We start from the raw sequence: 27036 nt of genomic DNA, 5'->3' as shown, positions 1-27036 counted from the left end.
GACAAATGGAATGTTGATTCCCTGGTTCAGAGGGTCCATCCTCTCAGCACAACATTGCTTCACCTCCAGAGGAGGTGGAGACATTTCAGAGGTTCCCTAACTTCACGGCGCGGAGACTTCTGGGAAACATAGTCTCGCTATTTGCCCGGCTCCGGGAGGCGGGCCCCGGTGCCCGGACTTCCGGCGTCCTCCTGCGTTGGGGCTCCGCGTTCTGTGTGCGTGTTCGCGCACGCGCACCGGCGCTGTCGCTTCCTGTCGCTGGCCGGGTCACCGCTTGCCCTAGTTCCCAGGCTTTGGCCTCCGGCGGGCGGGGATTCCGGGGCCTGCGGGGCTGGAACGCCGTCCGGCAGGGCCGGCATCCAGCGGACGCGGGCTGTGCACGCGAGGGTTCTCGCGGGCCGGGCGGAGGCTGGAGCCGAGACCCCCGAGCTCGAGCCCCGGAGCCCTCGGGCTGGGTCGGAGAGGCCGGGAGGGCGGCGGCGACGGCTAAGGAGCGGCGGGGCCCTGTCCCGACCGTCTGCAGCACACGAGACGGTGAAGCCTCGGGAACGACGTTGGCCTGAAGAGAGCTTGTCCCGTAGGCCCAGAGCTGGCTCCTCGGGCCCAGCGGCCTCGGGAGGCGGAGAGTAGGGACTCGGCGAGAGCAGCGCGCCTGAGGAGCAGCTCCCGGACGGAGCCTGGGGAGCCGGGGGCCAGTCAGCGAGTCCCGACGAGGTAGGTGGTGCGTCTGTGGCCTCCAGGCGGCTGTTGATTTTGCGCCCCTCGGAGAGCAGGGCCTGGGGAGCCCGCTCCGGACCCCACGAGAGAGCGACTGGGAAAGTTTGACCGCTTGGCGGGGGTCGAGGGGCCGGGCTGGAGGGCAGGGCCGGCTGCTCCGATTGGGCTCCCCCGGGGATTGTGACTTCTGGGTGTCCTGGGGCAGTGGGGGTCCAGGCTTGGCCCGGAGTGCTGCGTCCACCCCTTCTTCCATCCCCGAGGCTCCTCCTCCTCTTTCTCTCGCCTTCTCGCGATCCTGTATGTGTCTGTCAAGACTCATCAGCACTTGGTTCTGTATTCGAAGCCTTCACTGACACGCCACGCCCCCCTCCTCCGCGGGTTCTGCCCGGTAGACTCGCACCGGGTAGTTAATGCGGGATGAGTCTTCGAGGCGTCTGTCCTGCTGCCTCAGTTGAGGGAAGAGGTGATTACGCCTGAGAAGGGAGGTGACTTGTCCCAGTCACTGGGTCTGCAGATGGGATCGTCAGCAAGATCAGACTCCTAGGGCAAGTGCTCTGTCAGTTTCTTAATAAGAGATCTTTTTTGAGCATTGCGATTAAGTTTGTACAAATAATTGAAAGGCTGAACCGCGCCTGAGTGTATCGCGTTACTTAGAGCATCCTCTGGATTTTCTGATCTTAACAGAGTTAGTAAGAAAAGAAAACTGTAACTGTTTATTTTTATTATTTTATATTTAATGATGGAAGTTTATTTTAATAGGATTCGATGTTCATCCACTGATGAAAAAGTGTTTTCCCCGCAGTACCGTAATCACGTGGGAGTTACAGGCCTGTGGGTGGGTACTCAGTCTTTGTTCTTCCAAGCCCTACTGGAACGTGAAAGGGCGGGGCACAAGTGTCTAGTGAAGTGCTGGGCAGGGCTTGTTCACACTAGCTCTTCCTGGGTCGCTTCACTACCTGCATTTCCTCCTTCAGGTCCGCCTCGGCTTTCACAGTGCTGCAGGTTATTCCAAGAGCAGTGGAAAATGAATCAATCTCTGGTGAGTTTTGCTGTTTACTTATTTACTCCCTACTCTGCTTTGTAGGCTTACCTCATGGCTCAGATTGTAACTAATCTGCCTGCAATGTAGGAGACCCGGGTTCAATCCTTGGGTCAAGAAGATCCCCTGGAGAAGGGAATGGCAACCCACTCCAGTATTCTTGCCTGGAGAATTCCATGGATAGAGAAGCATGGATTGACTCCAAAGAATGGCTAGCACTTTCACTGATTTGTAATAACATTTTAGGAGGCCCGATAGCTCGGAATTTAAAATGGAAAAGTAGGAATAGCTGAAAGATAGGGTTAGACAAAGCATAGAGAGCAGGTCAGCACCAAGTGTTTCTGGCAAGTTCTATGTGTAGATCCCAGGATCCTCCAGAGTTCTTAAAGCCACAGAACAAGCCTCAAGTTCTTGACATTCATTGCAAAAAATGACAAACACCATCTATTGCTTGCCTTACATGTCCTTCCCAAACACTTTTATCCTTGAGTGTTAAAGGTTTCCTTGATATGATATGTGGTTGGGGGTGGGTGGGGGAATCAAGTCAGGGGGACTTGAGGCTCCAGCTGGATGGCAGACAGGCAAGGGGGAGGCCTCAGTGAGTTCCCACTGCTGCTGGTCCTGGGCCCGTTAGTAGTGCATGTCCATACCCTTGGGTTTTTTCTTAGTCATGAGTGAGGTTGAGAACATTCAATAGGTTTAGAAGCTGTTTCTTCTTTTTAATTAATAGACTAAATTAGAACAGTTTTAGGTTTATGGGGAAATTGAGCTGACAGTATAGAGTTCCCTATAACTGTCCCCCTTGGTTTCCTCCGATGTTATCATCTCACACTTGTGTGGTGCATCCTCTGAATTGTTGATACCTTATTATCACCTGGAGTCCATAGTTTATATTAGGGGTCCCTCTGTGTTCAGGTCTTGACAAATGTGTAGTGAATGGCCTGCAGCCACCAATGAAGTACAGTAATCAACTGCTTTGCTGCCGGAAACAATCCTGGGCACCTCCTGTTTGTCTCTCCCTCTGCCCCCAGCCCCCAACAGCTGCTCATCTTATTACTGTCAATGTATTTTTGTCTTTTACAGAATGTCACGTAGTTGGGATCGTACGGTATGTGGTCTTTTCAGACTGGTGTGCTTCTCTTTTTATATGAAGGGCCTGTTCTTGTCCACAGTCCATCTTCCTGTCTCAGTACTGATTTATTTTGCTTCTCTTATTGACTAACAGAGTAGCCTTAAGTATTTATAAATGTTTCCAGTTGGAGTCATGTTAGTGAGCATTGTTTTCCAAGTTTTTTTTGTCTTTTTACTTGATTTTCCAGCAATAGCATATAATTCTTTCATTTTTTTCATTTTGAGAGGCTGAATAGTATTCATTTTAAAAAATGTCTCAAAAATTTCTCAAAATCACAAGATTCCTAGTCTTATCAACGCAAATGGATAAGAGCACCCTCCTTGGTCAGTACTGGAGTACAGCTTCTTTCAAGGAGGTGGGTGGAGGTGAGGTGGGAGGAATTCATTGGTCTTGTGCTTCTTTTCTGGTTCTTACTTTCTCTTTCTGGTTCTGGGCACTGCGTCAGCCACTCTTTTGCACTTGGTAAAGACTTTTAATGTGTGAATGTGTGGACCCCCCAGTTCTCAGGGGGCAGACACAGGTATGTCTGGTGATGTCTGGATGGAGTATGGGCTGAGTTCTGGAAGATTTGCTGTTGCTCTCTGAGACAGGCTTCTCCAGGCTAGACCAGGGCAGTGCTGTACAGGCCTCTGTCTGCCTTGGGCAGTGACTACTTCTACTGGTGTGTCTCGTTGACAGCAGAGCACCTTCAGCCTTCGCAGACCAGCAAAGTCTGGGTCCCAGTCATCTCTACATGTAGAGCCTGGGGTCAGGGGACAGGAGCCTTCCTGCCTCTTCGATTGTTCCACGTGAAGAACTTTGATTTTCAGTCAACATCAGGAGTTGATCATTTTCTCTGATAGGCCCTGAGCTTGACGAGGTCGTTTCCTTAACCTTCTCCTAAACACTCCTGTCTCCATGTTCTGTTGAGAGCTGCTGCTCCTGCTAAGTTGCTTCAGTCATGTCCAACTCTGTGCGACCCTATAGACGGCAGCCCACCAGGCTCCACCATCCCTGGGATTCTCCAGGCAAGAATACTAGAGTGGGTTGCCATTGCCTTCCCCATCTGTTGAGAGCACCTGAACCTTATTGGTTTTAACATACTGGCACTGTTTTGTAATCTTTTCTGGGCAATTGCATAAATTTAACAGACCCATTACGTTTAGTTATTTCAAGTTTACTTCTGTGTTTTCTGATTCATTCTGATTTGCAGAGTGATGAGATGCACAGTAGATAAACAACAATAATAGCAGGTATTGAAAAGCATGTTATGTCCAAAGAACTGTGTTAAGTGCTTTCCATGAAAGAACCTGTTTGGTACTGATCTGTGTCATGTGACAGGCACCATTATTGTCTCTATTCTAGAGGTGACGGTACAGGAGGAAACAGGCTATGATGACTGTGTGAGTGTGCGTGTTTGTGAATTTACTCAGAAGATCCACACTCACAGGTCTGGGTGTGGCAGTTTCCGGTTCTGTTGTGCGCTCTGTGCCCCTCATCAGGAGTAAGTGAGCTCCTTCCCCGGAAGGTATTGGGGGATGAAGGGATTCCAAGTCCCTGGCTGGGCATTAGGGCGGGACGAACCAAGCTATTTCCAGTAGTTTGGGGAGCAGGCTGGGGTCAGGTCGAGGCAGGCTTATCTCTGTAGTGAAATACGGAACTGGGATGTGCTGCCTGGCTTGCTCATTGCCTTGGTAACTGTGGTGAATACTACAGCTCGGTTCCTTCTGTGAGCTGTAGGAGGAGCTCAGGGCAGGAACAGAAGAGAAGCTTGGGCTGGTGATATACACTGGGAAATGTTGAAATGTAGAAGGTTATTCATGCCTGGAGAATCCCCATGGACAGAGGAACCTGGGAGTCTACAGTTCACGGGGTCGCAAAGATTTGGACACGACTGAGTGACTAAATGCAGCACAGCACAGCACAGGTTTTTAAAGCCATGAGGCAAGATGGGATCACCATCAAAGCAAAGGGTACAAGAAAAGAACTGAGCCCCAGGGCCCTATGATGACTTGAGGATGACTCAGAGGAGAGGAGGAGCCAGTGAAGGAGTGGCCGGGGAGGACATAGGAGAACCAACCAACATTATTAATGCTCTGGAAGCAGAATGAAGGGGTGCAGTGCCTCTTGGGTTTGCACAGTGTCCTCAGGCCTGTGCTCCTTGAGGGCACAGGCTCTGTCTGCTGGTCTTGTCCTCAGGACTGTTCCTGGCTCACAGTGTAAGGCTGTATTTTCTTTTTTTCCTGTACATTGAGCAAACTCATGGCAGTGTTTAATATTTATTTTCCTTCCATAAGGCCCGTAACATAGAAAAGGTACACAGTGTAAATCTGACCAGTGAGCTTGGTAAGCTCTTGTCCCCGTGTATCTGCTCCATGTCACCCAGTCCCCACTGTGGTGCCATTACAGGGGTCAGTGTCATTCAGGGACGTGGCCGTGGACTTCACACAGGAAGAGTGGCAGCACCTAGACCCTGAGCAGAAGACGACCTACAGGGACGTGATGCTGGAGAACTACAGCCACCTCATCTCTGTGGGTGAGGAGAGAGATAAACTAGATTTCCCTCTAACTTAATGATTTTAACGTTGAACTTGTGGGCTTCCCAGGCGGCACAGTGGTAAAAGAATCCACCTGCCAATGCAGGAGATGTAAGAGATTCAGGTTCAATCTTACAAAACTGAATTGGGTTGGGAAGATCCCCTGGAGTAGGAAATGGAAGCCCACTGCAGTATTCTTACTTGGAAAATCCCATGGACAGAGGAACCTGGCAGTCTGCAGTCCATGGGGTTGCCTAGAGTCAGCTGACCGAGCATATACACACACAGACACACACACTTTAAACTTGATGGAACAACTGGAGTCATCTGGGGTACCAGGTAGGCCATGTGGTCTCTACATCCAGGTAGGTTCTGATTCTGGTACAGCACTAATGGCACTTCTGTCCTGTAGCTTGTAAGCCAGCCTTTTGCTTACATGACAAATCTGGAAGCCCAGCAGCCAAGTTCAAGTTCTCTCTTGTATCTGTTAACAGGGTGTCACATTATCAAACCAGAAGTCATCACCAAATTGGAGCAAGGAGAAGAGCCGTGGGTGGTGGAAGGAGAATTCCTGCTTCAGAGTCGCCCAGGTGTGTGAGGGGGGTGGCAGTAAGGAGGGTGGTCACTCAGGAGTGTTTTTCCCTAGAGCTTTTTAATGGTGCCAAACCTGAGAAGTGATTGAGGAGAGTTGTTCTTGAACTCCGGCAACTCGAATCTCACTCCCTAAGGCTTTTTCCTTTCCCACAGCAGTTTGTGTTGGTAGAGCTTCCCACTCTGGTTTCTGCTGTGAACCAAAACCTGCTCGCTTCCTTCCTCCTCTTAAAACTCACAACTTCTTATGGCATTTTGTTGGCAGGCATATATATTGTCTGTCATTAGAGAATAACTCCTGACTCTCCGTGTTCTCATTAGTTTCCTTCTTTCTTCTTTCCCATGAAATGCCTCAGGCTTGTTTCTGTCCGTGGCTTCACGTCTCACTTCTCTTTCTTTGAGGTCAGAGTTCACACCCCCATCTTGGTGCATAAACCAGTGAACTTAGTTCACCTGTGCTGTCCTGATCACAGGCACTGGTCATTCCTGCTGGAGTTTGGTGATGGCATCACAGGGTCTCCCTATTCCACCAGATGCTCACTTTCATCTTGTCTCTTACTTTCTGTTCTGTCGGCAGTACCTTGAATCATGTCTTGTCTGAGCAGGTGTTCAGTCAAGCAGGAGACAGAGAAACGAGTCCTGATTCATTTACCACCCCTACCCTGCCCCCTCCAGAAACATCCCTGAAGGGTCTGCCTCACCCTCTGGTGGTTTATTCCCCAAGTTCTTCAGAAGGTCCTCCCATCTTGGGTATTTAAGGCTTTTATGTGTCTCATGCTGCTGTGTCTACCAGTTCCTGGTTCGGTGTTTCCTGAGAGAGCTGGAGGCGCTTCTACATTCTCATTGGATTTGCAAGATGTGTTCCCCTGACTTTTGAATCCATCTTATCACTCGTCTCACAGGATGAGCCTACAGCCATTCCCTGTTGATTCTTAAAGGCAGTTTAAATTCCTCTTCCTTTCAGAATCATACAATGTTGTCCCTTTGTTGCCTGGAAATTTTAATTTTGTATTGTTTCCTGAAACTCTGGCTAAACTTCATTTGGTCCACACTTCTAAAGGTCTCTTCTGTTTCACTGAGGTATGGGATATTTGTCCAGATTACACATTCTTTAAGTCTGAACTCAAGTATTCAACCCCTCCTCAAAGTTTTCCCTTTCAGCTGTAATCATCATACCAGTCTCTTCCTTCCCTTGACTTTGACTCCATCTCAGGGTGATGCTTTAGAAAAAAAATCAAGGTCTGATCAAGAAGTCTGTTGACTGTGTTTTTTGCTTGGGCTTCTCCACCCACCCTCCTCAAGTTTTGATAGATTCTGAGGAAACCTATCTTTCCTCAGGTTTTTGCCTCAGGAAAGATCGATTTTGAGTAGATCAAAGGCTGGAAGTCAGGCAAATTTAGTCAAACAACAGGAGCAGAGACTTGCAATGGAATATAAGCTGGGGCATAGTTGGTACCAGACCATCTCAGTGTAGGTAGTAGCACCTTAGACTGTGCTCCGTGTCTCCACGCAACATGAAGCGACTTGGTGTGAAGTGGAGACCTGCCTCTTGCACACCCAGTCCTCCTGGTCCTTGTGCGGCAGCTAAACTCATTGCTGCCCCGTCAGTTGACCTGTTGCTTTCATATCTAAAAATCAGGCATTTATCCAGCATCCTCTCTCTTCAGATCATTACTCCATGTTTTTATTTTACCTTCTGTACCCAGTTTTGAACAAAATTTTGCAATATTAATGTGTGCATGTACTCAGTCATGTCTGACTCTTTGCAACCCCATGGACTGCAGCCTGCCAGGCTCCTCTGTCCATGGGATTTCCCAGGTAAGCGTACTGGAGTGGGTTGCCATTTCCTCCTCCAGGGGGATCTTCCCTACCCAGGGATCAGACCTGTATCTCCTGCACTGCAGGTGGATTCTTTACCACTTGTTTTTATCAGCTTTCTTCACCACTGGAGATCGTGGAGCTTGTGTGTATGCATGTGCATGTTTATTTCAAACCAAAATAATAAGGGGGAAAAATACACTTGGAATGGTTTTCACCTGTCCAAGAAGCTAGCACCTGTGCCACAATGAAATGGTGTACAAGTCACATGTCATTTCTTACCCAGGAAGTTGCATAAAAATTGGTTAATCTTGCCTCTTTTTAGAAGAAGTCTGGAAAGTTCATGATCTGATGGAAGGAAGCCAGGAAAATGAAGACAAACATTCAAGGCAAACTGAATCCATTAACAACAAAACCCTGCCTGAAGGGAGAGGTAATGGTCTTGGTAAGACTTGTAATGTGGAAACAAGCTCTGTTCCTTCAAGAAAAATACCCTATCAGTGTGACTCATGTGAAAAGAGTTTAAAGTCTATTTCAGAATATATTAGTAGTGATGGCAGCTATGCAAGAATGAAACCTGATGAATGTAGTGCTTGTGGGAGATCACTTCTCCATGTGAAGCTTGAAAAAACTCATCTCGGAGATAAACCTTATGAATTTAACCAAAACGGGGAGACTTATGCTCTAAATGGAGAAAGTATTTATCAGAACATTCACATTTTGGAGAAACCCTTTGAATATATTGAATGCCAGAAAGCCTTTCAGAAGGATACAGTGTTTGCTAACCATATAGAGGAGAAGCCCTACAAGTGGAACGAATCTGAAATAGCCTTTCTCCAAATGTCAAACCTCAGTGTGCACCCAACAACTCATTTGGAAATGAAACCCTATGAGTGCAACGCATGTGGGAAATCCTTCTGTAAAAAGTCCAAGTTTATTATCCACCAGAGGACTCACACAGGAGAGAAACCTTATGAATGTAATCAGTGTGGGAAATCCTTCTGCCAGAAGGGCACCCTCACTGTCCATCAGCGAACACACACAGGGGAGAAGCCCTATGAATGTACTGAATGCGGGAAAACCTTCTACCAGAAGTTACACCTCATTCAACACCAGAGAACTCACTCAGGAGAGAAGCCCTATGAATGTAGCTATTGTGGAAAAGCCTTTTGCCAGAAGACACACCTCACACAGCACCAGAGAACACATTCCGGAGAGAGACCCTACGTTTGTCATGACTGTGGAAAAACCTTCTCCCAGAAGTCAGCCCTTAATGACCACCAGAAAATTCACACAGGCGTGAAACTCTACAAGTGCAACGAGTGTGGGAAGTGCTTCTGCCGCAAGTCTACCCTCACCACACACCAGAGGACACACACGGGAGAGAAGCCCTATGAGTGTAACGAGTGTGGGAAGTTCTTCTCTCGGCTGTCATATCTCACTGTGCATTACAGAACTCATTCAGGAGAGAAGCCGTATGAATGTAATGAGTGTGGGAAAACCTTCTACCTGAACTCAGCCCTCATGAGACACCAGAGAGTCCACACAGGAGAGAAGCCCTATGAGTGCAATGAGTGTGGAAAGTTATTCTCCCAGTTGTCGTACCTCACGATACATCACAGAACTCACTCAGGAGTGAAGCCCTACGAATGTAACGAATGTGGGAAGACCTTCTACCAGAATTCCGCCCTTTGTAGACACCGGAGGATACATAAAGGAGAGAAGCCCTATGAATGTTACATATGTGGGAAGTTCTTCTCGCAGATGTCATACCTCACAATACATCACAGAATTCATTCAGGAGAGAAGCCTTACGAATGTAATGAATGTGGGAAAACCTTCTGCCAGAATTCAGCCCTTAACAGACACCAGAGGACACACACAGGAGAGAAAGCCTATGAGTGCTATGAGTGTGGCAAATTCTTCTCTCAGATGTCGTATCTCACTATACATCATCGAATTCATTCAGGAGAGAAACCTTTTGAATGTAACGAATGTGGAAAAGCCTTCTCTCGGATGTCATACCTCACTGTACATTACAGAACTCACTCAGGAGAGAAGCCATATGAATGTACTGAATGTGGGAAAAAATTCTACCACAAATCAGCCTTCAACAGCCATCAGAGAATTCACAGGAGAGGGAACATGAATGTACTTGATGTGGGAAGGCTTCTCTGAAGTCAGATCTCTTATAATGTCGCAGAACCCTCTCCATATAATGAATAAGGAACTCCTACCATCCCGAGTTGGAGAGTTCACACAGGTGGGTGTGGACAAACCTGTGAGTATTTGTCAGACTTGGAACCTGAAAGTTTTCAGGTTGGAAACCACAGCTGTAACTAGGCCACATGACATGCTGACAGGAGTAAAAATCTATCAGTATTGGACATAGTTTCACTATGAATTCAAACTTTTACATATCAGGGAATTCAGACCAAGGGGATATCTTTCAAGGAACGTGGAAAACATTCTGCTGGAAATTATGAAACTAAAATTTATGTTTCTGATAAAATGTCAAGCTTTTGTAAAAAAAGAAAGAAACCACAGAGGATGGATGTTTTGAATAAACATGCTCCTTATGTACATAGAAACTGTAAAATCGTTGGGTAGCTAATTAAGATGGCAGCATGGCAACATTAAGCTCTCACACGAGTGGATCCTGAGGGTGCAGGACTCATGCTCTTGAGGGTGTTTGGGTGTTTCTGTTTGTTTTTTAGGATGCTGCATTACAGGGATTGTATGTTCGGCTTGAATCATGTTTGAAAAGGCAATGTATCCTTATTAGAATAATTTCTAAGGTATTTTAAATAGCACCACTATGCTAGCATCTAAATATGTATAGATAATGAACTAATATTTGAAAGATATGAAGTATACTTCATTTTGTGCTCTTCCCTGGCATTTATAAATGGATTTTATCATTGTTAGTGAATTAAGTCTTCCATAAGGAAGCCAATGTTTTTAATAGTGTTTTAACTGTATCTGAATCAGCAAGATAAAAATCTGTGCATAAAATAGAAAATTGCATAGATAATTTAAAATGGTTAATGCCACAAGTCTCTGCAGTAAGGGACAGCTGTAGGACTCATTGCGATCAGTATGGTTTAAAAAATGTACTTAAAATAGTCTCATTTTAATCTATTTTTTTCACTTACTGTTTCTTATTTAGATGCCTTTGTAAGTGTGCAGAGCACATGTACTATGTAACCTAGAAATTAACTGTATTTTTATTTGATACAGTGGTGTTTTTAAGCACCATAGTTTGTTCCTTCCTGGATTGAGAGCAGGTTTGTACGGGTTGTAGCTGGTATTGCTGAGTGACCAACCTAGTCACTCATTCCTTGTTTTTGGCTGCCCAAGTCTGGGTATCTATTCCTCTTGACAGAACAGGGGATAAATCCTGATTAGTTTCAACAAATAATGATAATCCCTTTCTCATCACCAGTAATTGGTTTAGAGTATTCGGAGGACCCCATTCTAGACAGGTAAAGGAAATATCTTGAGCAGGTTATTTCTGGAAAAGATTTCTTCAAAGCTTCAAGGAATCATGCCAGGTGAAGTGGGATCCTGTTCAACATTTCCTTGCCTGGCTGTGTCTTTCAACAATGGTTATAATTTGTGAATGGCAGAGCAGAAAGACGGGAAGAACCTGGGACCTGGATGATGCTTTGAGCCACTGAACCAGCCAGCTGTGTAGCCACTCTATCTCTGGACTATTTCTTTTGTGAAAAACTGAACTGTAGATTGATTTAGGTTACTTCTAGTGATAACAAAAGATATAGAGCTTGTAGGAGTTATGCAATTGAGAAGTGGGCTTTAGGCAAATCACTTTTTTTGAGGTGTTGATACAGAGATCTTATTTTCTGTAAATTTTGGTGTAAATATTACACTCAAATATTTGAGTATTAGAAAACTTGAAACAATTCAATGTGTATTCCTCAATTTTTACATTACTGACCTAAGAACTTTTGGAGCCTGATGTCAGGTGTATCTTTCTTTCCATAATGCATGACATTAATTTTGTTTAGGTTAATTTATGTTATTCATGGGTCATTGCTACCGTGTTGTTGATGATACATGACTAAGGTAAGGACTCACTTTTGTTTCTTTTCCAGTGACTAGCCTGATAGCCTGTATTATTTGAGTCATCCACCCCTTTCTGCAGAGATGAGATGCTATGTTTCTCATGTGTTTCTGTCACTCATGGCTCCCATTTTTGCTGCTCATCACTTTTCCATCAGATTTGTCTAGATGATCTTGAGTCTGCTATATAACAGGTACTAAGATTCTAGTACAGTGTATAGTTTTATGTAGGAACTATATATTCATAGTATACTTGTTGAAGGTTTCCCACACTAATGGGAAGTAACTTAAGTACCCAGTATGCATTTTAAGTAAAATATTTGGAAAGCTTATAAATGATTTACCACATTCTTTTTGTTACAAAGTGCCTGACACCAAAGGGCCCTATACATGTGTATGTGGCCCTCAACTGCCTCTTCAGTAATAATGGTTGTGGAATTTCTCTGTTGTTTCAGAGACACCAGTGTTTTCATACTATTACATCTCTGAAATAGTGTAATACATTCTAATTTAACTGGTGTTTTTTCTTCCTTGGAGGTACTTAAAATAATGGTTTGTCTTGTATTTGATGGATGGAATGCAATATTTTTAAAGTTTTTAACTATTCCTGGCAAGACCTGCATTCATGAAAGAAGGCAGCACGGGAGATGGCCCACTGACCCATCCAGCAGCAAGGAGTGAATGTGGAATTGGGGCAGAGCGCAAATGCTTCCTCTTTATATGCACAGTGACTTCTTCCTGTGGAATGTGAGCAGATTAGGAACTCCCAGTGGATTTCCAGGGGCTAAGCCAGGGGTTGACCCCTCCCGGCACCTACAGGTGAGAGATTCTCCAAGGTTCTCACCCCCTCCCCCCGGCCCCAGTCATCCTAGTGTTAGTGAAATGGTGGTTCATTGGTTGGCCTCTCAAACAGGTCAAAATGAAGACCATTGTTAACACCAGAGCAATATTCCAAGGCCATGGAGTGACACTCTGTTCTTTATTCCACTGCAGTGACTGGTCATGTTTCTATCCTGGTGACTGGTAATGTTTGTATCCTGCAGAAGTGTGTAAAATGATACTGACCTGGACATACCTTTTAAGTTTAATGCTCTATCATGCAGTAGTCCCCCTGTTTATAAACCCCTGAGAAGTTCTATACACCAGAGAATGTGTACACAGGGAGTTTCACCACAGTAAGATTTTGAGGTATCTTAGGTGACCATCACTAGAAGAGGTAGGTAAAAGGTGGATCATGCATCGGGGTGGTGTATAGCAGTCAGAAGTGTGTATTGTACTTGCATGTAGCACATCCAATTAGCACTTCTAGATATGGATGGAAAAAATGGATGGAATGAGATTTCATACAAGTAAACAATGCTTGTATCAATTAAAGTTACACACACCCTTACAGAAGTTACAATGGTGAGTGCTAAAGGTCCTACCTTTATCAGTGAGAGCCTGTGGGGGAAGGGATGGAACTGGAGTTTGGCATGAAGAAAGAATGGGGTCCACACAGAAACCAACATTGATAACCTATGTTTTGAGCTGAGTAGTACAGTTAACATTGTGCCCAGGACTCCTCCAGAAATACTGAAGACACTAACACAGGAAAATTAAAGACCCGCACTTAACAATCCTCAATAATGTTTTATTCTGTTCAGTTTTAACCAGAATTTTATGGCTCAGTTGCCTAAATGACACCTGTGCCTTTTCTGGCAGGCTGCCCAGCCAACATCCCCCTACACCTCAGGTCAGCAGCCAGTGGGTGACAACTGGTGCCCCAGGTACAGGCTGCTGGGGCAGGCAAGAATCAGACTTTATTCCCATAGAACTGGGCTGTGCATCTCACCTATTGGCCAGTCTGTAAGATGGGAACAGGGCTTCCCTTTGTTTCCTGGGCTCAGAGCAGTCTTCCCAGAGGGCTGGTGCCAAAGGCATTTAAAGGCACGAGTACTGGGGGCAGCAACCTGGGGCAGGATAACAGTCAAGGTGAGCAGCAGACATACTGAGAAGCTGGGGAAGAGGTTGGAAAACTTCCTTGTGTGTGGGGATAAGAGCTTTTAAAAGCTTCCGTGTGCACCCTGTATGTGCACAGGGTGGGACGTGACTCAGAAAAGATATGTAAAGTCTCTATGCACTCACCTAGCAATTCTGTGTACGCTGGAAGTGAAGACTAAGGCAAAGTGGAACCAGCATGGTCGAGCACTAAAGTCGTACCCAGCACAGAGCCAGCCTGCAGAACTAGGGGAGTGCCATCACATTGCCTCATGTTTGACTCACATTTGACCTCTGACACATTCCCATTGTTGAGTGCTTCCTTCGATTTTGACCAAGGAGGCCCAGGCTCACCTTGCACACACTGGGTGTGACCTAGACTCAGCTCTTTCTCCAAGGAGTCCTGGTTCCTTGTAGGGGCCAATGTTGGGAACTGACTTTGCTCACCACTCTGGGGGGTGTTACTCAGTGGATAGAGCTATGAAATATGTAATTTTTAAAAGTGAATAATATTTTTCAATGCATATTTATCATCATAGGGAGGTCACATGAATTCCTTGATTTCTGTAGTTGTCTTATCTCTTAAACTGGAAGTTTTGATTCCTAGTAACTTTTATAATTTATTTTAGCTTTCTCCTACAATGTACACAAAACAGATTCAAATAAACAGCAATATTATCCGGAAGAAAATTGATGAGTGATTTTATAATTTTTGGCTGGCGTTTTTGTCCTTAAACACTTTCCATTAAAGATGTATAATCATAACATGGAGTGCAGAGTTTCTTCAAAGAATTACTTTTGTGTGGTCAAGTTGCCAATTTGATATTAAGTTGATTTCAATTTCAGAATCTTCTATTTTTACTTTTGAATATGTAAACCACTCATTTGTTCAAAGTTCAAAAATTCATAAAAAGGTAAAATCAAAGAAACCTTGCTTCCACTCCATCTCCACAAATAACATTCTTGGAGAACCTCTCTCCTAATGTGTTCTCTGATGTACATAAGCTCAAGTTTTCTCCCATGAATTCACAAAGGTATGACACATTATGACTCTATACTGGAGGATTTTTCACATCTGCTGCCATTCAGGATATCTCTTGTGTGTGAATCACTTCATATTTAGAGTTTACTTCTTGCAGAAGGATTTCCCATGTATGTTATATTCATAAGGCTTCTCCCCTGTGGTGTTTGCTGGTGTACTCTGCGGATTGACTTCATACAGAAGGACTTCCCGCATCTCATATTCATAGGGCTTCTCCCCTGTGTGGATTCTCTGATGATTAATGAGGTCTGACTTCACATAAAACCTTTGCCCACATTCATTACATTTGAAGGGGTTCTTCCCTATGTGAGTTCTCTGATGCACAGTGAGGTATGACTTCATGCAGAAAGGTTTCTCACATTCACTACATTTATAAGCCTTCTCTTCTGTGTGAGTCCTCTAATACATGGTTAGGGCTGACTTAAAACAGAAAAATTTTACACATTTACTACACCGATGGGGTTTCTCTCCAGTGTGCTCTGATGTTCAATGAGATGTGATTTCTGGAGGAAATTTTTCCCACATTGTTTACATAGATAAGGTTTCTTCCTGTGTGTGTTCACTGATGTTAAGTGTGGTGTGACTTCTGAAAGAAAGTTTTACTACATTCTTTACATTTTTAAGGTTTCTCCCGTGTGTATTCTCTGGTGCTGAGGGTTGACTTCTCACATTTATTACATTTGAAGTATTTCTCTTCTGACTTGACTTCATAGAAAAGGCTTTCCCACATACTTTACACACATGGGATTTCTTTCCTGTGTGGTTTCTCTGATGAATATTAAGAAGCAACTTCACATAGAATGACTTCTTGCATTCATTGCATTTAAAGGATTTCTCCCCAGTGTGAGTCTGCTGGTGTATAATGAGGGTTGACTTTATACAGAAAGCTTTCCCACATTCATTACATTTGTGTGGTTTCTCCCCTGTGTGTTTCTGATGTTTGACTTTTTGTAGAAGGACTTCTCACATTCACTGCACCCATGGGGTCTCTCCCCAGTATGAGTTCTTTGATGGACAGTGAGAGTCAAATTCATAGAGAAGGATTTGCCACACTCGTTACATTCATATGGTTTCAACCCTGAGTGAATTTTATGATGTTTAATGAGATTATAGACTTCACACAGAAGGTTTTTCCACATTCATTAGTCATAGGGTTACTTTGCTGTATGAGAGACTTGATGAATAATTAGGGCTGACTTAGAGCAGAAGGATGTCCCATATTCAGTACATTTATAGGGTTTCTTCTGTGGTTTCTTCTGTTCTTCTCTGGTTTCTTCTTCACCTCTGGTGGAGGTGCAGTGCTGACTTACATCAAACAGAAGGATTTTCCACATTCATCACATTTGCAGGGCTTCTCCCCTGTGTGTGTTCTGTGGTGATCAGCAAATTGTGACCTCTGTGAGTAAGTTTTCCCATGTCATTGCATTTGAAAGATTTCTCCCCTGTAAGTATCTTCTGAAGTTTAGTTAGATTTGATTTCACACAGAAAGATTTCCCACAATCCTTACACTCATGTTTTCTCCCCTGTGGGAATGCTCTGGTGATAGTTGAAGTTTGATTTTGTGTAGGATTTCCCACAATCCTTACACTGGTAGGGCTTCTCTCGTGTGAGTACTCTGGCTCAGCTTTAGGACTTGAGATCTGATGGAAGGATTTCTTGCACTCATCACATACATAGAGCTTCTTTTGCTGCTCGGTAATGGCTGACTTCCCGGGGGCTTTGTCACATTCACAGGTTTTCTTTCTTACATCAGTTCTTTGCTGGATGTTTTGTGCTTTCTGGAAGGTTTTCCCACATTTATTATTGTCACATGGCTCTTCTTCTTGTGTGTGTTTTCTGATGTTCAGTGAGGTGGGACTCCTGGTAAAAAGATTTCTTGCGGTGACTACATTCAAATATTTTCTCTCTTTGAGTTTTATGAGGTTAAGATGGGACTTCTTGCTGAAATTATTCTCAAATTTCCAAGAAATTTGTGGGTTTTCTTTACATTAATTTCCTGATGTTGAAAGAGGGTTGATGTCTCACATGCATTAACTTCAGAGTGATTCTCCCTTGTGCATTTCCTGCTGGATTTTGTTAGCTGACTTGTCACTAGTGTCTTGCCCCTCCCTGTTCCTCATAATCCTTGGTCCTCTCTTCTGTTTGAGTTTTCTGTGGTGGGATGGTGACTGTCTCACTGGAGGTGGCTGCTCTGCGTTCATGACCTTCCACAGGTGGTCCCCAAAGCTGAATCTTCTGTTGCCCACAAGGGTCCTCGTTATGACTCAGGGGTCTCCCATCTTGGTTATGGTTGTTGGATTGCTTCCCAGGCTGAGTATCCTCTTAATTATTATCAAGAAGCAACTTCTGACATGTATTAATTTCATCAGAGTTCTTATCTGAAACATTTTTATCATGCCAGGCTTCCCTGTTCATCACCAACTCCCGGAGTTTAGTCAAACTCATGTCCGTAGAACCATCCAACCACCTCATGCTCTTCGTTCCCTTCTCCTCCTGCCCTCAATCTTTCCCAGCATCATGGTCTTTTCAAATGAGTCAGTTTTTCGCATCAGGTGGCCAAAGGATGGGAGCTTCAGCTTCAGCATTAGTCCTTCCAATGAATATTCAGGATGGATCTCCTTGCAGTCCAAGGGACTCTCAAGAGTCTTCTCCAACACCACAGTTCAAAAGCATCAATTCTTTGGCATTCAGCTTTCTTAATAGTCCAACTCTCACATCCATACATGACTACTGAAAAAACCATAGCTTTGACTAGATGGACTTTTGTTGGCAAAGAAATGTCTCTGCTTTAATTTGATATGCTGTCTAGGTTGGTCATAGCTTTTCTTCCAAGGAGCAAGTGTCTTTTAATTTCATGGCTGCAGTCACCATCTGCAGTGATTTGGGAACCCAAAAAATTAAAGTCTCACACTGTTTTCCCATCTATTTGCCATGAAGTGATGGGACCAGATGCCATGACCTTAGTTTTCCGAATATTGAGTTTTGTTTTTTTTTCCGAATATTGAATTTTAAGCCAACTTGTTCACTCTCCTCTTTCACTTTCACCAAGAGGCTCTTTAGTTCTTCTTTGCTTTCTGCCGTAAGAGTGGTGTCATCTGCATATATGAGGTTATTGATATTTCTCCAGGCAATATTGATTCCAGCTTGTGCTTCATCCAGCCCAGCATTTCACATGATGTACTCTGCATACAAGTTAAATAAGCAGGGTGACAATATACAGCCTTGACGTACTCCTTTCCTGATTTGGAACCAGTCTGTTGTTCCATGTCCAGTTCTAACTGTTGCTTCTTGACCTGCATACAGATTTCTCAGGAGGCAGGTCAGGTGGTCTAGTATTCCCATCTCTTTAAGAATTTTCCACAGTTTGTTGTGATCCACACAGTCAAAGGCTTTGGTGTACTCAATAAAACAGATGTTTTTCTGGAACTTTCTTGCTTTTTTGATAATCCAATGGATGTTGGCAATTTGATCTCTGGTTCCTCTGACTTTTCTAAATCCAGCTTGAACATTTGGAAGTTCACAGTTCACATATTGTTGACGCCTGGCTTGCAGCATTTTGAGCATTACTTTGCTAGCGTGTGATATGAGTGCAGTTGTGCGATCATTTGAACATTCTTTGTCATTGCCTTTCTTTGGGATTGGAATGAAAACTGACCTTTTCCAGTCCTGTGGCCACTGCTGAGTTTTCCAAATTTGCTGGCATATTATGTGCAGCACCTCCACAGCATCATCTTTTAGGATTTGAAATAGCCCAACTGGAATTCCATCCCCTCCACTAGCTTTTTCATAGTGATGCTTCCTAAGGCCCACTTCACATTCCAGGATGTCTCACTCTAGATGAATGATCACACCACTGTGGTTATCTGGGTCATGAAGATCTTTTTTGTATAGTTCTTCTGTGTATTCTTACCACCTCTTAACATCTTCTGTTTCTTTTAGGTCCATACCATTTCTGTCTTTTATTGTGTCCATCTTTGCATGAAATGTTCCCTTGATATCTCTGATTTTCTTGAAGAGACCTCTAGTCTTTTCTGTTCTATTTTTTCCTCTTATTCCTTTGCATTGATCACTGAGGAAGGCTTTCTTACCTTTCCTTGCTATTCTTTGGAACTCTGCATTCAAACAGGTATATCTTTCCTTTTCTCCTTTGCCTTTTGCTTCTCTTCTTTTCTCAGCTATTTGTAAGGCCTCCTCATTTTGCCTTTTTTGCATTTCTTTTTCTTGGGGATGATCTTGATCCCTGCCTCCTGTACAATGTCATGAACCTCCATCCATAGTTCATCAGGCACTCTTGTCTATCAGATCTAATCCCTTGAATCTATTTGTCACTTCCACTGTATAATCATAAGGGATTTGATTTAGGTCATACCTGAATGGGCTAGTGGTTTTCCCTACTTTTTCAATTTAAGTCTGAATTTGGCAATAAGGAGTTCGCGACCTGAGCCACAGTCGGCTCCCGGTCTTGTCTTTGCTGACTATACAGATCTTCTTCATCTTTGGCTGCTAGGAATATAATCAGTCTGATTTTGGTATTCACCATCTGGTGATGTGTAGTCTTCTCTTGTGTTGTTGCAAGAGGGTGTTTGCTATGACCAGTGCATTCTCTTCACAAAATTCTGTTAGCCTTTGCCCTGCTTCATTCTGTATTCCAAAGCCAAATTTGCCTGTTATTCCAGGTATCTCTTGACTTCCTACTTTTGCATTCCAGTCCCCTATAATGAAAAGGACATCTTATTTTTTGGTTGGTTCTGAAAGGTCTTGTAGGTCTTCATAGAACCGTTCAACTTCAGCTTCTTCAGCATTATTGGTTGGGGCATAGACTTGGATTAATGTGATATTGAATGGTTTGCCTTGGAAGTGAACAGAGATCATTCTGTCCACCCAGGGATGGTGGGATGAGATTTAGCACTTCCCTGTAGCTCAAATGGTAAAGAATCTGCCTGCAATGCAGGAGATTAGGGTTCAATCCCTGGGTTGGGAAGATCCTCTGGAGAAGGTTATAGCAATCCACTCCAGAATTCTTGCCTGGAGAATCCCATGGACAGAGGAGCCTGGCAGGCTACAGTCGGTGGGGTTAAAAAGAGCCGGACCCGACTTGATGGCTTTTGTCTATAAGGTCATAAATAAGAAAAGTTAGGTGTATTTGAAAAAACCTAACACATTTCTTATGTAAATATAATTTATTACATCAGTGATTCTCACTTTTTAGTCCCAAGCTCCTAGGTTGAAATCCTGAGCATATATTTTCTCTTTTGATCAGAAAAAGGAAAAATAGAAAACATCTGCTATATTGGAAAAGGGAGCATAAAACTATAATGAACACACATAGATTTGCTGTTTTAAAAAGAAGACCATCAGAACTTAAAAGAAGAAAGTAAAGCTGAGGGAAACACACAGATAACTGGGTGATTACCCCAACAAAAACCATGAATAGGAAGTAGAACAAGGAATATGAGTGTACGTGGATGTCAGAAAACACAGAAGGGGAAATCTTAGGTATGGGATAAAACATTGTATGTATTCAGATACAGCCCACTTGCCTATAAGCCAATGGGAAAATAAGACATAGTACTTGTTCAAGATATCCTTTCAAAAATACATGACAAAACAGTTTTTAAAATATTCACTCCCAATTAATTACAAGTCACAGTCTGACAGGTTTTTACACTCAGCAGTCTGCTTTTCAGCTTTGCTTCCACAAATATTTATTAGTCCTCCAGGAAATGTATCTCCCTTTCCCTCCTCCTCTGCTTCTGTCTCTGCCCCCTCCTTTCCTCACATACTTATTTCAAATAATGCCTCTTAAACCCCAGTTTCTCCAACACTGAAGTAGTTACTGCCTATATTTTATTAACACACTATGGAAAGGACTAACTTTATCCAATAGTACTTGATAACTCAATATATATCATATGATTTTGTTCCTCTCTCCCAACTACATCCTATGCTCCTAGCAGGTTTCATTGTATCTCTACTTGCCTTTGAGTCCCCCTGAGTAGATATATAGTTGGCAGCTCTCAAATAGTATCAGAATTACCTGGAAATTTTAGAATTTTTATTTCATACTGCAGTATAGTTGACTTGCAATGTGGCATCAGTTTCAGGCAGATAACAAAGTGATTCAGCTATACATAAACACATACCTATTCTTTTTCAGAGTCTCCATATAGGTTTTTACAGAGTATTGAGCAGAGTTCCCTGTACTATAGTAGGTCCTTGTTGGTTATCTATTTTACATACAGTACTGTGTGTATATTAATCCCAACCTCCTAAATTATCCCTCCCTGGCCCCAGAATTACCCGGAAATTTTTATTCAAAACATGGAGGATAAACTGTCATAGGTCAGTGTCAATATATATGCCTTATGAATCAGAATTTGCAAGTAAGTGATATAGGCCTATGTACTTAGGAAATGCTTTCTGAACAGTCGGTCAAACCTATGAGTATTAATAGATGAGCATATCTGTTATGTATTACCCATCAAACGAAAGAAAAGTAAAAAATTTTAAAAAAAGAGGCCCCACAAGCTCTCCAGTGCATGGTGAGGTCTGAGTCCTTGTGGCTCAGCCACTAACTGAAATGTGAATTCTAAGAGGGGAGAGAGTACAAAGCACTTCAAAACAGGTGTGAACCTGAGCTCAAACATCAACTAGTGAAAAACACAGAAGCGTTAACTACACACCACGCACAGTCCTAAACTCTTTCTTCAGGGTCTGGAAAGGCAAACCTCAAAAACAGGTGCAGGTGTGGGTAAGACATATGTATGAGCAGTATGTAGGAGGTAGATCAAATGGAACTTAACCCTAAGTGTCTGGGCAACATCAACAAAAAGATGAATATGGCTTGACATGTTTAAGAAGAGGAGTCTTAAGTAATACAGGGCAGTCCTAGGTTTATATAAGGCCAACAACAAGACAAAACAGATGCTTTAGATTTTAAAATATATACTTACAATTAGGAATGAAATAAGGCCTCAGAGAATAAGGTTCTAGTTTTGAGTGAGGTCACTGGAAGGTAAGAATAAAAGGCAGAGAAGACAGTTTTCAAAAGAAAATTAAAAGTAAGAGAAACTAGGGAGAGATCAGTACTACATGTGTTTTTTGTGGTCATCAGATACAGGAGAAGAAAAGTGTTAGAACCTAAGTAAGTGGAAACAAGGAATGTGAGATTTACATTTTGGAAGAAAAGATTTCAGGGTTAGTCTCTGCCATACTGACAAAGAACTATAACACTTCAGGTAAAATGCAGCATAGAGGGCGGTTAAGGCTGAGATAGAGGAGGTGGAATTTTTCAGTCACTGGGTAAAACAAAGAGCTTAACTCTGAATAACAGATGAGTACTGAGGAAGCATTAAAGGGAAGAGACATTGGAAGCCTAGTTGTTAACAAACTTCCCAGGAGACAGAGTGATCGAATGATCAGAACTGTTTGCTAAAACATCTTAATAACAACGTCATAATTTTTGGCAAATGCTATTTCACTGTCATACTTTTTCTCTCTCTGATTACCAATGAAGTTGTAGATATTCTTATCTATCATCTGTGTTTTTTCCCATTTGTGTCTCCTTTCCATGTATGTCTTTTGTTCACTTCTCTCTTGGGCTGTTGGACTTTTCTTATGAATGGTAGGAATTTATTATTTGACAAACTTTTATTAAATGCTGAACGCACTATATGAGATAGTGGAAACAGACATGAAAGAAAAAAGACCCTGTTCCCATGAAGTTTACATCCTAGTGGAAGTAAAGAGAAATTAAGTAGAATAATGTAAAATGCCTTGTTTAAATTTCTATTTGAGAAAAGTGTGTAAGCTCCAGGAGCTCAGGGAAAGTGCTGGTTTATCCGTGTATCTTCAACTCCAAGAGCATGGGTGGCACAGGATAGGAATATTGGCAGAATGAATAAATGAATGCTGGGGCAGGTGCAGGAACTGAAAAGAAAACAGTCCATGAAAATGGAGGGAAATGAATACTAGAGAAGGAGAAACCAAGAACAAAGGTCTAAGAAGAGGCAGGCAGGTGGTCAATGCTGAGAACAAGAATGGTCGCCTTCCTTAAAAGTCAGGCAGGAAAGGAAAGAGTGGTGGAAAGAAGTGCAGTTCGGGTTACCTGAGGCAGGCTGGCTTGCCATTCAGTTACTTTCAAAGGTCTGAGGCCCCTGAAGAGTATTACTGACACAGAGGTCAAAGGCCCCAGCTTCTGAACCAATCTGCCTGCTCCACATTTCCAGTGGCTTCTTTTTTCCCAACCTGATAATGGTTAACTCACCTGGACCACTCCAGCCTGGGAATTCTCTCTAATGGCCACAGCTCTTCTCCTTGCTCCAGCTTGATGATCACCTCTGGTTTGGCAATGCAGTACCCTGTGAGTAAGACATGGGGTAAGACTTCTGACAAGCTTCTTGGACATCAGAGCCCCTGAAGGATGAGGAAGGTGCAGATTCAGGAGTCATGTGATAAAGGTGCCCATTTGAACCTTTCTTTTGGAAGGTGACAACAGAAAGCTTTCTGTGCCCAAGCAAACATTTCTGACCCATAAGATGAACACACTAGTATCATAAAGCTTCACCAAGGGCTCATAAGTTTCAGCAGCTAATGAAAGAAAAATAGTGAGGCATTACACAGAGAAGACTTCTCACCCACAGAGACCAGGTGGCTGTAGTTCTCCAGCATCACATCCCAGTATAGGGTCCTCTGATACTGGTCAGTTGTCACCACTCATCCTGGGTGAAGTCCACAGTCATGTCCTTGAATGACATGGGTCCTTGGCCAGCACACTTCTATTTAAACCAAAGAGATCAGTACTGAGTGACATGAAAGATATGCAAAATAATTCTTAACATGTTTAAGTTTACCATAAATATTATACAGGCTGCCAATCTACACACTGTTGTGTGGTTTACTTTATAGACTGAAGTGGTATTGTGACAGGAAAATCCAGATGGTGTATTAACTTATTAATTCCAACAAAAACTCTGAAGTTCCTATCATGCATCAGAAATTGTCACAGCTTGCCAAGACTGCTGAGTTAAATCAGTCCTTTTTGTCTGGCCCTCAAGGAGCTTAAAGCAGACAAATTATATCTACGAATACTCTTCCTGTAGTAAGGTATTATTAGAGCTATGCTAAAAATCAGTGTTACATAATGTAGAAAATATGACTCTATTTTGTGTTGTCCGGCCAGGCTTCACTGAATAGCAGACCTTTATTAATGTGGTACCACTGCATCTGCAGAGTCAAAGAGGCATGAAAAACACACAGCAGTATGACAGAAACAGGAACAGTGCAGGGCCATGAGAAGATGAAAAGCTGCAAGGGTGTTTGGGAACACACTGTGCAGTAATTCTGGACTCATCCCTGGAATTGAGTGTTCTCCAAAATACCTCATCACCACCCTGAGTGTCACGTTTTGAGCACCCCCAATTTATTTTTAATAAGTAACATGTTTCTGTTGTTGTTCAGTCACTAAGTCATAACTGACTCTGTCACCCCATGGTCTGTAGCCCACCAGCCTCCTCTGTCCTCCACTATCTCCTGTAATTTGCTCAAATTCATGTCCATTGAATCGGTGATGCTATCTAACCATCTCATCCTCTGCCGCCCCCTTCTCCTTTTGCCTTCTTTCCTAGCATTGGAGTAATATATACATTCTCTTAATCCACACAATAATGATAAGCTTAACTTATCTTTCTTTCATTAAATGTTTAAATGTAACCAATCTACTGTCTTCTTCCCAGCGGAGAAGAAAGCACTGGGGTATCTTGTGCCTCCATAGGTGGGAGGTGTGGCCACTGAAGACAATGAGGAGCCAGTGAAGACACACATGCAATCTCTGTCGCAGCCGTAACGTTTACATTAGACAGCAACAAGGAGCTTCCCTGGTGCTTAGTGGTGGAGAGTCCACCTGCCAATGCAGAGGATACAGGTTTGATCCCTGATCTGGGAGGATCCCACATGCCATAGAGCAGCTGAGCCCATGCACCACAACTATTGAGTCTATGCTCTAGAGCCCAGAAGCTGCAACTATTGAACCCATGTGCCCTAGAGCCCGTGCTCTGAAACAAGAGAAGCCACCACACCTCAACTAGAGTAGCTCCCACTTGCCACAACTAAAGAAAAAGCCTGTGCAGCAACGAAGACCCAGCACAGCCAAAAATAAATGCATGAATAAAATATTAAAAAATAAAATTTAAAAAAAAGGAAAGAAATGATGACATCTTAAAGGCAGTATAGCCTAGATGCCAGCCAGGATGAGGTGAGGGGCAAGAAGGACAAGATGAACCCCATTCTGGTAGCTTTTGATCTGTTTCTACTATTCCATCTTAATATATGAACACACTAATATAACACCAGGAAATCCACTGGAAAACAAAATAGGGAACAGAGAAGAGAAACACTTCACCTGGCATTTGCTCATTTTCTGTTGTTCTTGGAAGACTGTCCAAACCTGGGAAGGCATTCCTGGAAGAGGAAGAGGCAACAGGATGATGAGAGCTCCTTGATGCTCCACAAGCCAGCTGGATAACTGTGATCCTGGAGAAGGAAAGGAAGGCTAACAGCTGCCCCTTACTGACTCCTGAAATCTGCAACGTTCCTTTACTGCTTTAACTACTTACAACCCTGCCCACTAACACAGAAACATCTAAAGCAGAATTATTAAGCAGATGATAGTGTCTCAAAATATGATGCCTTCGTTAAAACTGATATTGCAGGGGAGAAAACCTAAAGGCTATTTTGTGTAACTGTTTTACTGCTAAGATATTAACCCCTTGAGTCTGAGAATCCTCATAGTTTTGAAAAAAGGGATAGCGGCCTTGAACTTGGGTGTTTTGTGGTGTTTTTTTTTTTTTTTTTTAACTGTTTTTTTAACTTGCTGTTACTCAGAAGGATTTTTTTTTTTTTTTTTTTTTTAAGGAAACACGTTTCTGTGTGATCGTGTGGAAAGCACAAGCCAGGACTTCCATGTGCCTCTTACTGATTTCTCACGTCAACTCCCCTTCAAGTTTTTTTTCCTTCTGTCAAATGAGACAAAAACACACAATCCTGGCAAACCCTCCGGGAACTACTGCTACTCTTGATTGAGAGTAGTAACAACAGAAAAGCAACAACTTTTCTAAGAACAGGAACAACAGAAAAACACAACTCCAGATGCCGGACATGGTTACAAAGCTGACCAGCTTCTGGAAAGGAGTAGTGGAGAATGAAGGGAGGGGAGAATCGCCCAGCATCCCACCACACCGGCCACATTTTTCATGCCTTCCCTCCCTATCCCCAGTCCCCTTCTCTCTTCCCCTGAGCGACACGCTCCTTTTCTGGGTTTCTGCCGTTGTTTTCCTGGAGCTCGGATGGGGTTCGGGTCCGAGGGTGGAAGACAGGGGGGTTTTCCCGGTGAAGTTCTCGGAGCCCCCTCCTTCTGGCCTCGGTAGAGATGCCTTGTTCCAACAGAGCCTAGGAGACTGATTCACTTCAGCGGGAAGCTACCTCGGGGCCTGCCTCTCTGAGAACACACAGCGGCCAGAGACTCCGGGCGCGCCTCCACAACTGCGGGCCGGCAGCGGCTGGAGTGCCCCCCGGCCCCGGACAGCGCAGCGAGAGGTAATAGGCCACAAATCTAAGGAAACTAGGGAAATCGCCTGGCGTGCTGCAGTTCGTGGGGTCCCAGAGTCGGATATGACTTAGCGACTAAGCAACTGGAAACCCGGCATTCAAACCACCGCCGCCTCCAGTCTAGATCCCCCTCACTCACACGGATCCGTATTTGGGCCTGAAAGACGCGTGCCGCGAAGGCTCCACGCCGGGCAGCGTCGGAGCTCGTCTCACCTCTCCGGGATGCGGGGGCCGGCCGGGAGTCAGTCGCTCCGTCCTCTGGGCCGCGCTCGGGCCGCCTCGGCGGTTAGGAGGATGGAGACGCCGTAGCCGGCGCGGCCTCTTCCCCGAACGCGGCCCTCAGGGGGTCTCCCGAGTCAGGGACGCGGCCCAGGCGGCAGTGCCTCTGTCCCCGCCCCGCGCCCCTTCTCGCGGCCTCCAGCCGCCCGCACTCACCATGCAGCCGACCTCAACGCGCGACAGCACGGGGACAAGACGGAGACCGCAAGTACGCCCCGCCCGGAACCGACGCGGGCC

At 44.0% G+C, this 27036-nt stretch overlaps 1 protein-coding gene and 1 long non-coding RNA gene across 4 annotated transcripts; one reads left to right on the top strand and one right to left on the bottom strand.

The window, feature by feature from the left end:
* Window positions 1-275: 275 nt before the first annotated feature.
* Window positions 276-14567, top strand: ZNF12 (zinc finger protein 12). 2 transcript variants are annotated; one of them, XM_061153731.1, is made up of 6 exons: window positions 276-714; window positions 1692-1756; window positions 2840-2864; window positions 5277-5403; window positions 5899-5994; window positions 8139-14567. In XM_061153731.1, the coding sequence occupies exons 3-6, from the start codon at window positions 2841-2843 to the stop codon at window positions 9989-9991; spliced, it is 2100 nt and encodes a 699-aa protein (XP_061009714.1). In that variant the 5' UTR covers window positions 276-714; window positions 1692-1756; window position 2840; the 3' UTR covers window positions 9992-14567. The 2 variants fall into 2 exon arrangements, with proteins under 2 accessions (XP_061009714.1, XP_061009715.1); XM_061153732.1 differs by lacking the exon at window positions 2840-2864 and having other exon boundaries at window positions 277-714.
* LOC133063876 (uncharacterized) lies at window positions 14435-27036 on the bottom strand. 2 transcript variants are annotated; one of them, XR_009694532.1, is made up of 5 exons: window positions 26956-27036; window positions 25316-25374; window positions 23553-23693; window positions 23183-23276; window positions 14435-20025 (listed from the first exon to the last, which is right to left on the bottom strand). It is a non-coding gene; the product is annotated as an uncharacterized LOC133063876 (long non-coding RNA). The 2 variants fall into 2 exon arrangements; XR_009694533.1 differs by lacking the exon at window positions 26956-27036 and adding an exon at window positions 26734-26875.

The sequence above is a fragment of the Dama dama genome, chromosome 10 (assembly GCF_033118175.1).
Source record: "Dama dama isolate Ldn47 chromosome 10, ASM3311817v1, whole genome shotgun sequence".
NCBI lineage: Eukaryota > Metazoa > Chordata > Mammalia > Artiodactyla > Cervidae > Dama > Dama dama.
The sequence above is the reverse complement of the archived record's forward strand: the minus strand, read 5'-3'. Positions and strand labels throughout refer to the sequence as shown.

What these genes read in the sequence shown, in the direction of transcription:
- ZNF12 (XM_061153731.1), top strand. Translation starts at nt 2,841, where the DNA reads ATGTCACGTAGTTGGGATCGTACG. An exon ending in CACGTAGTTGGGATCGTACG is followed by an intron (nt 2,865 to 5,276) that starts GTATGTGGTCTT and finishes GTGCCATTACAG; the next exon opens with GGGTCAGTGTCATTCAGGGA. An exon ending in CAGCCACCTCATCTCTGTGG is followed by an intron (nt 5,404 to 5,898) that starts GTGAGGAGAGAG and finishes ATCTGTTAACAG; the next exon opens with GGTGTCACATTATCAAACCA.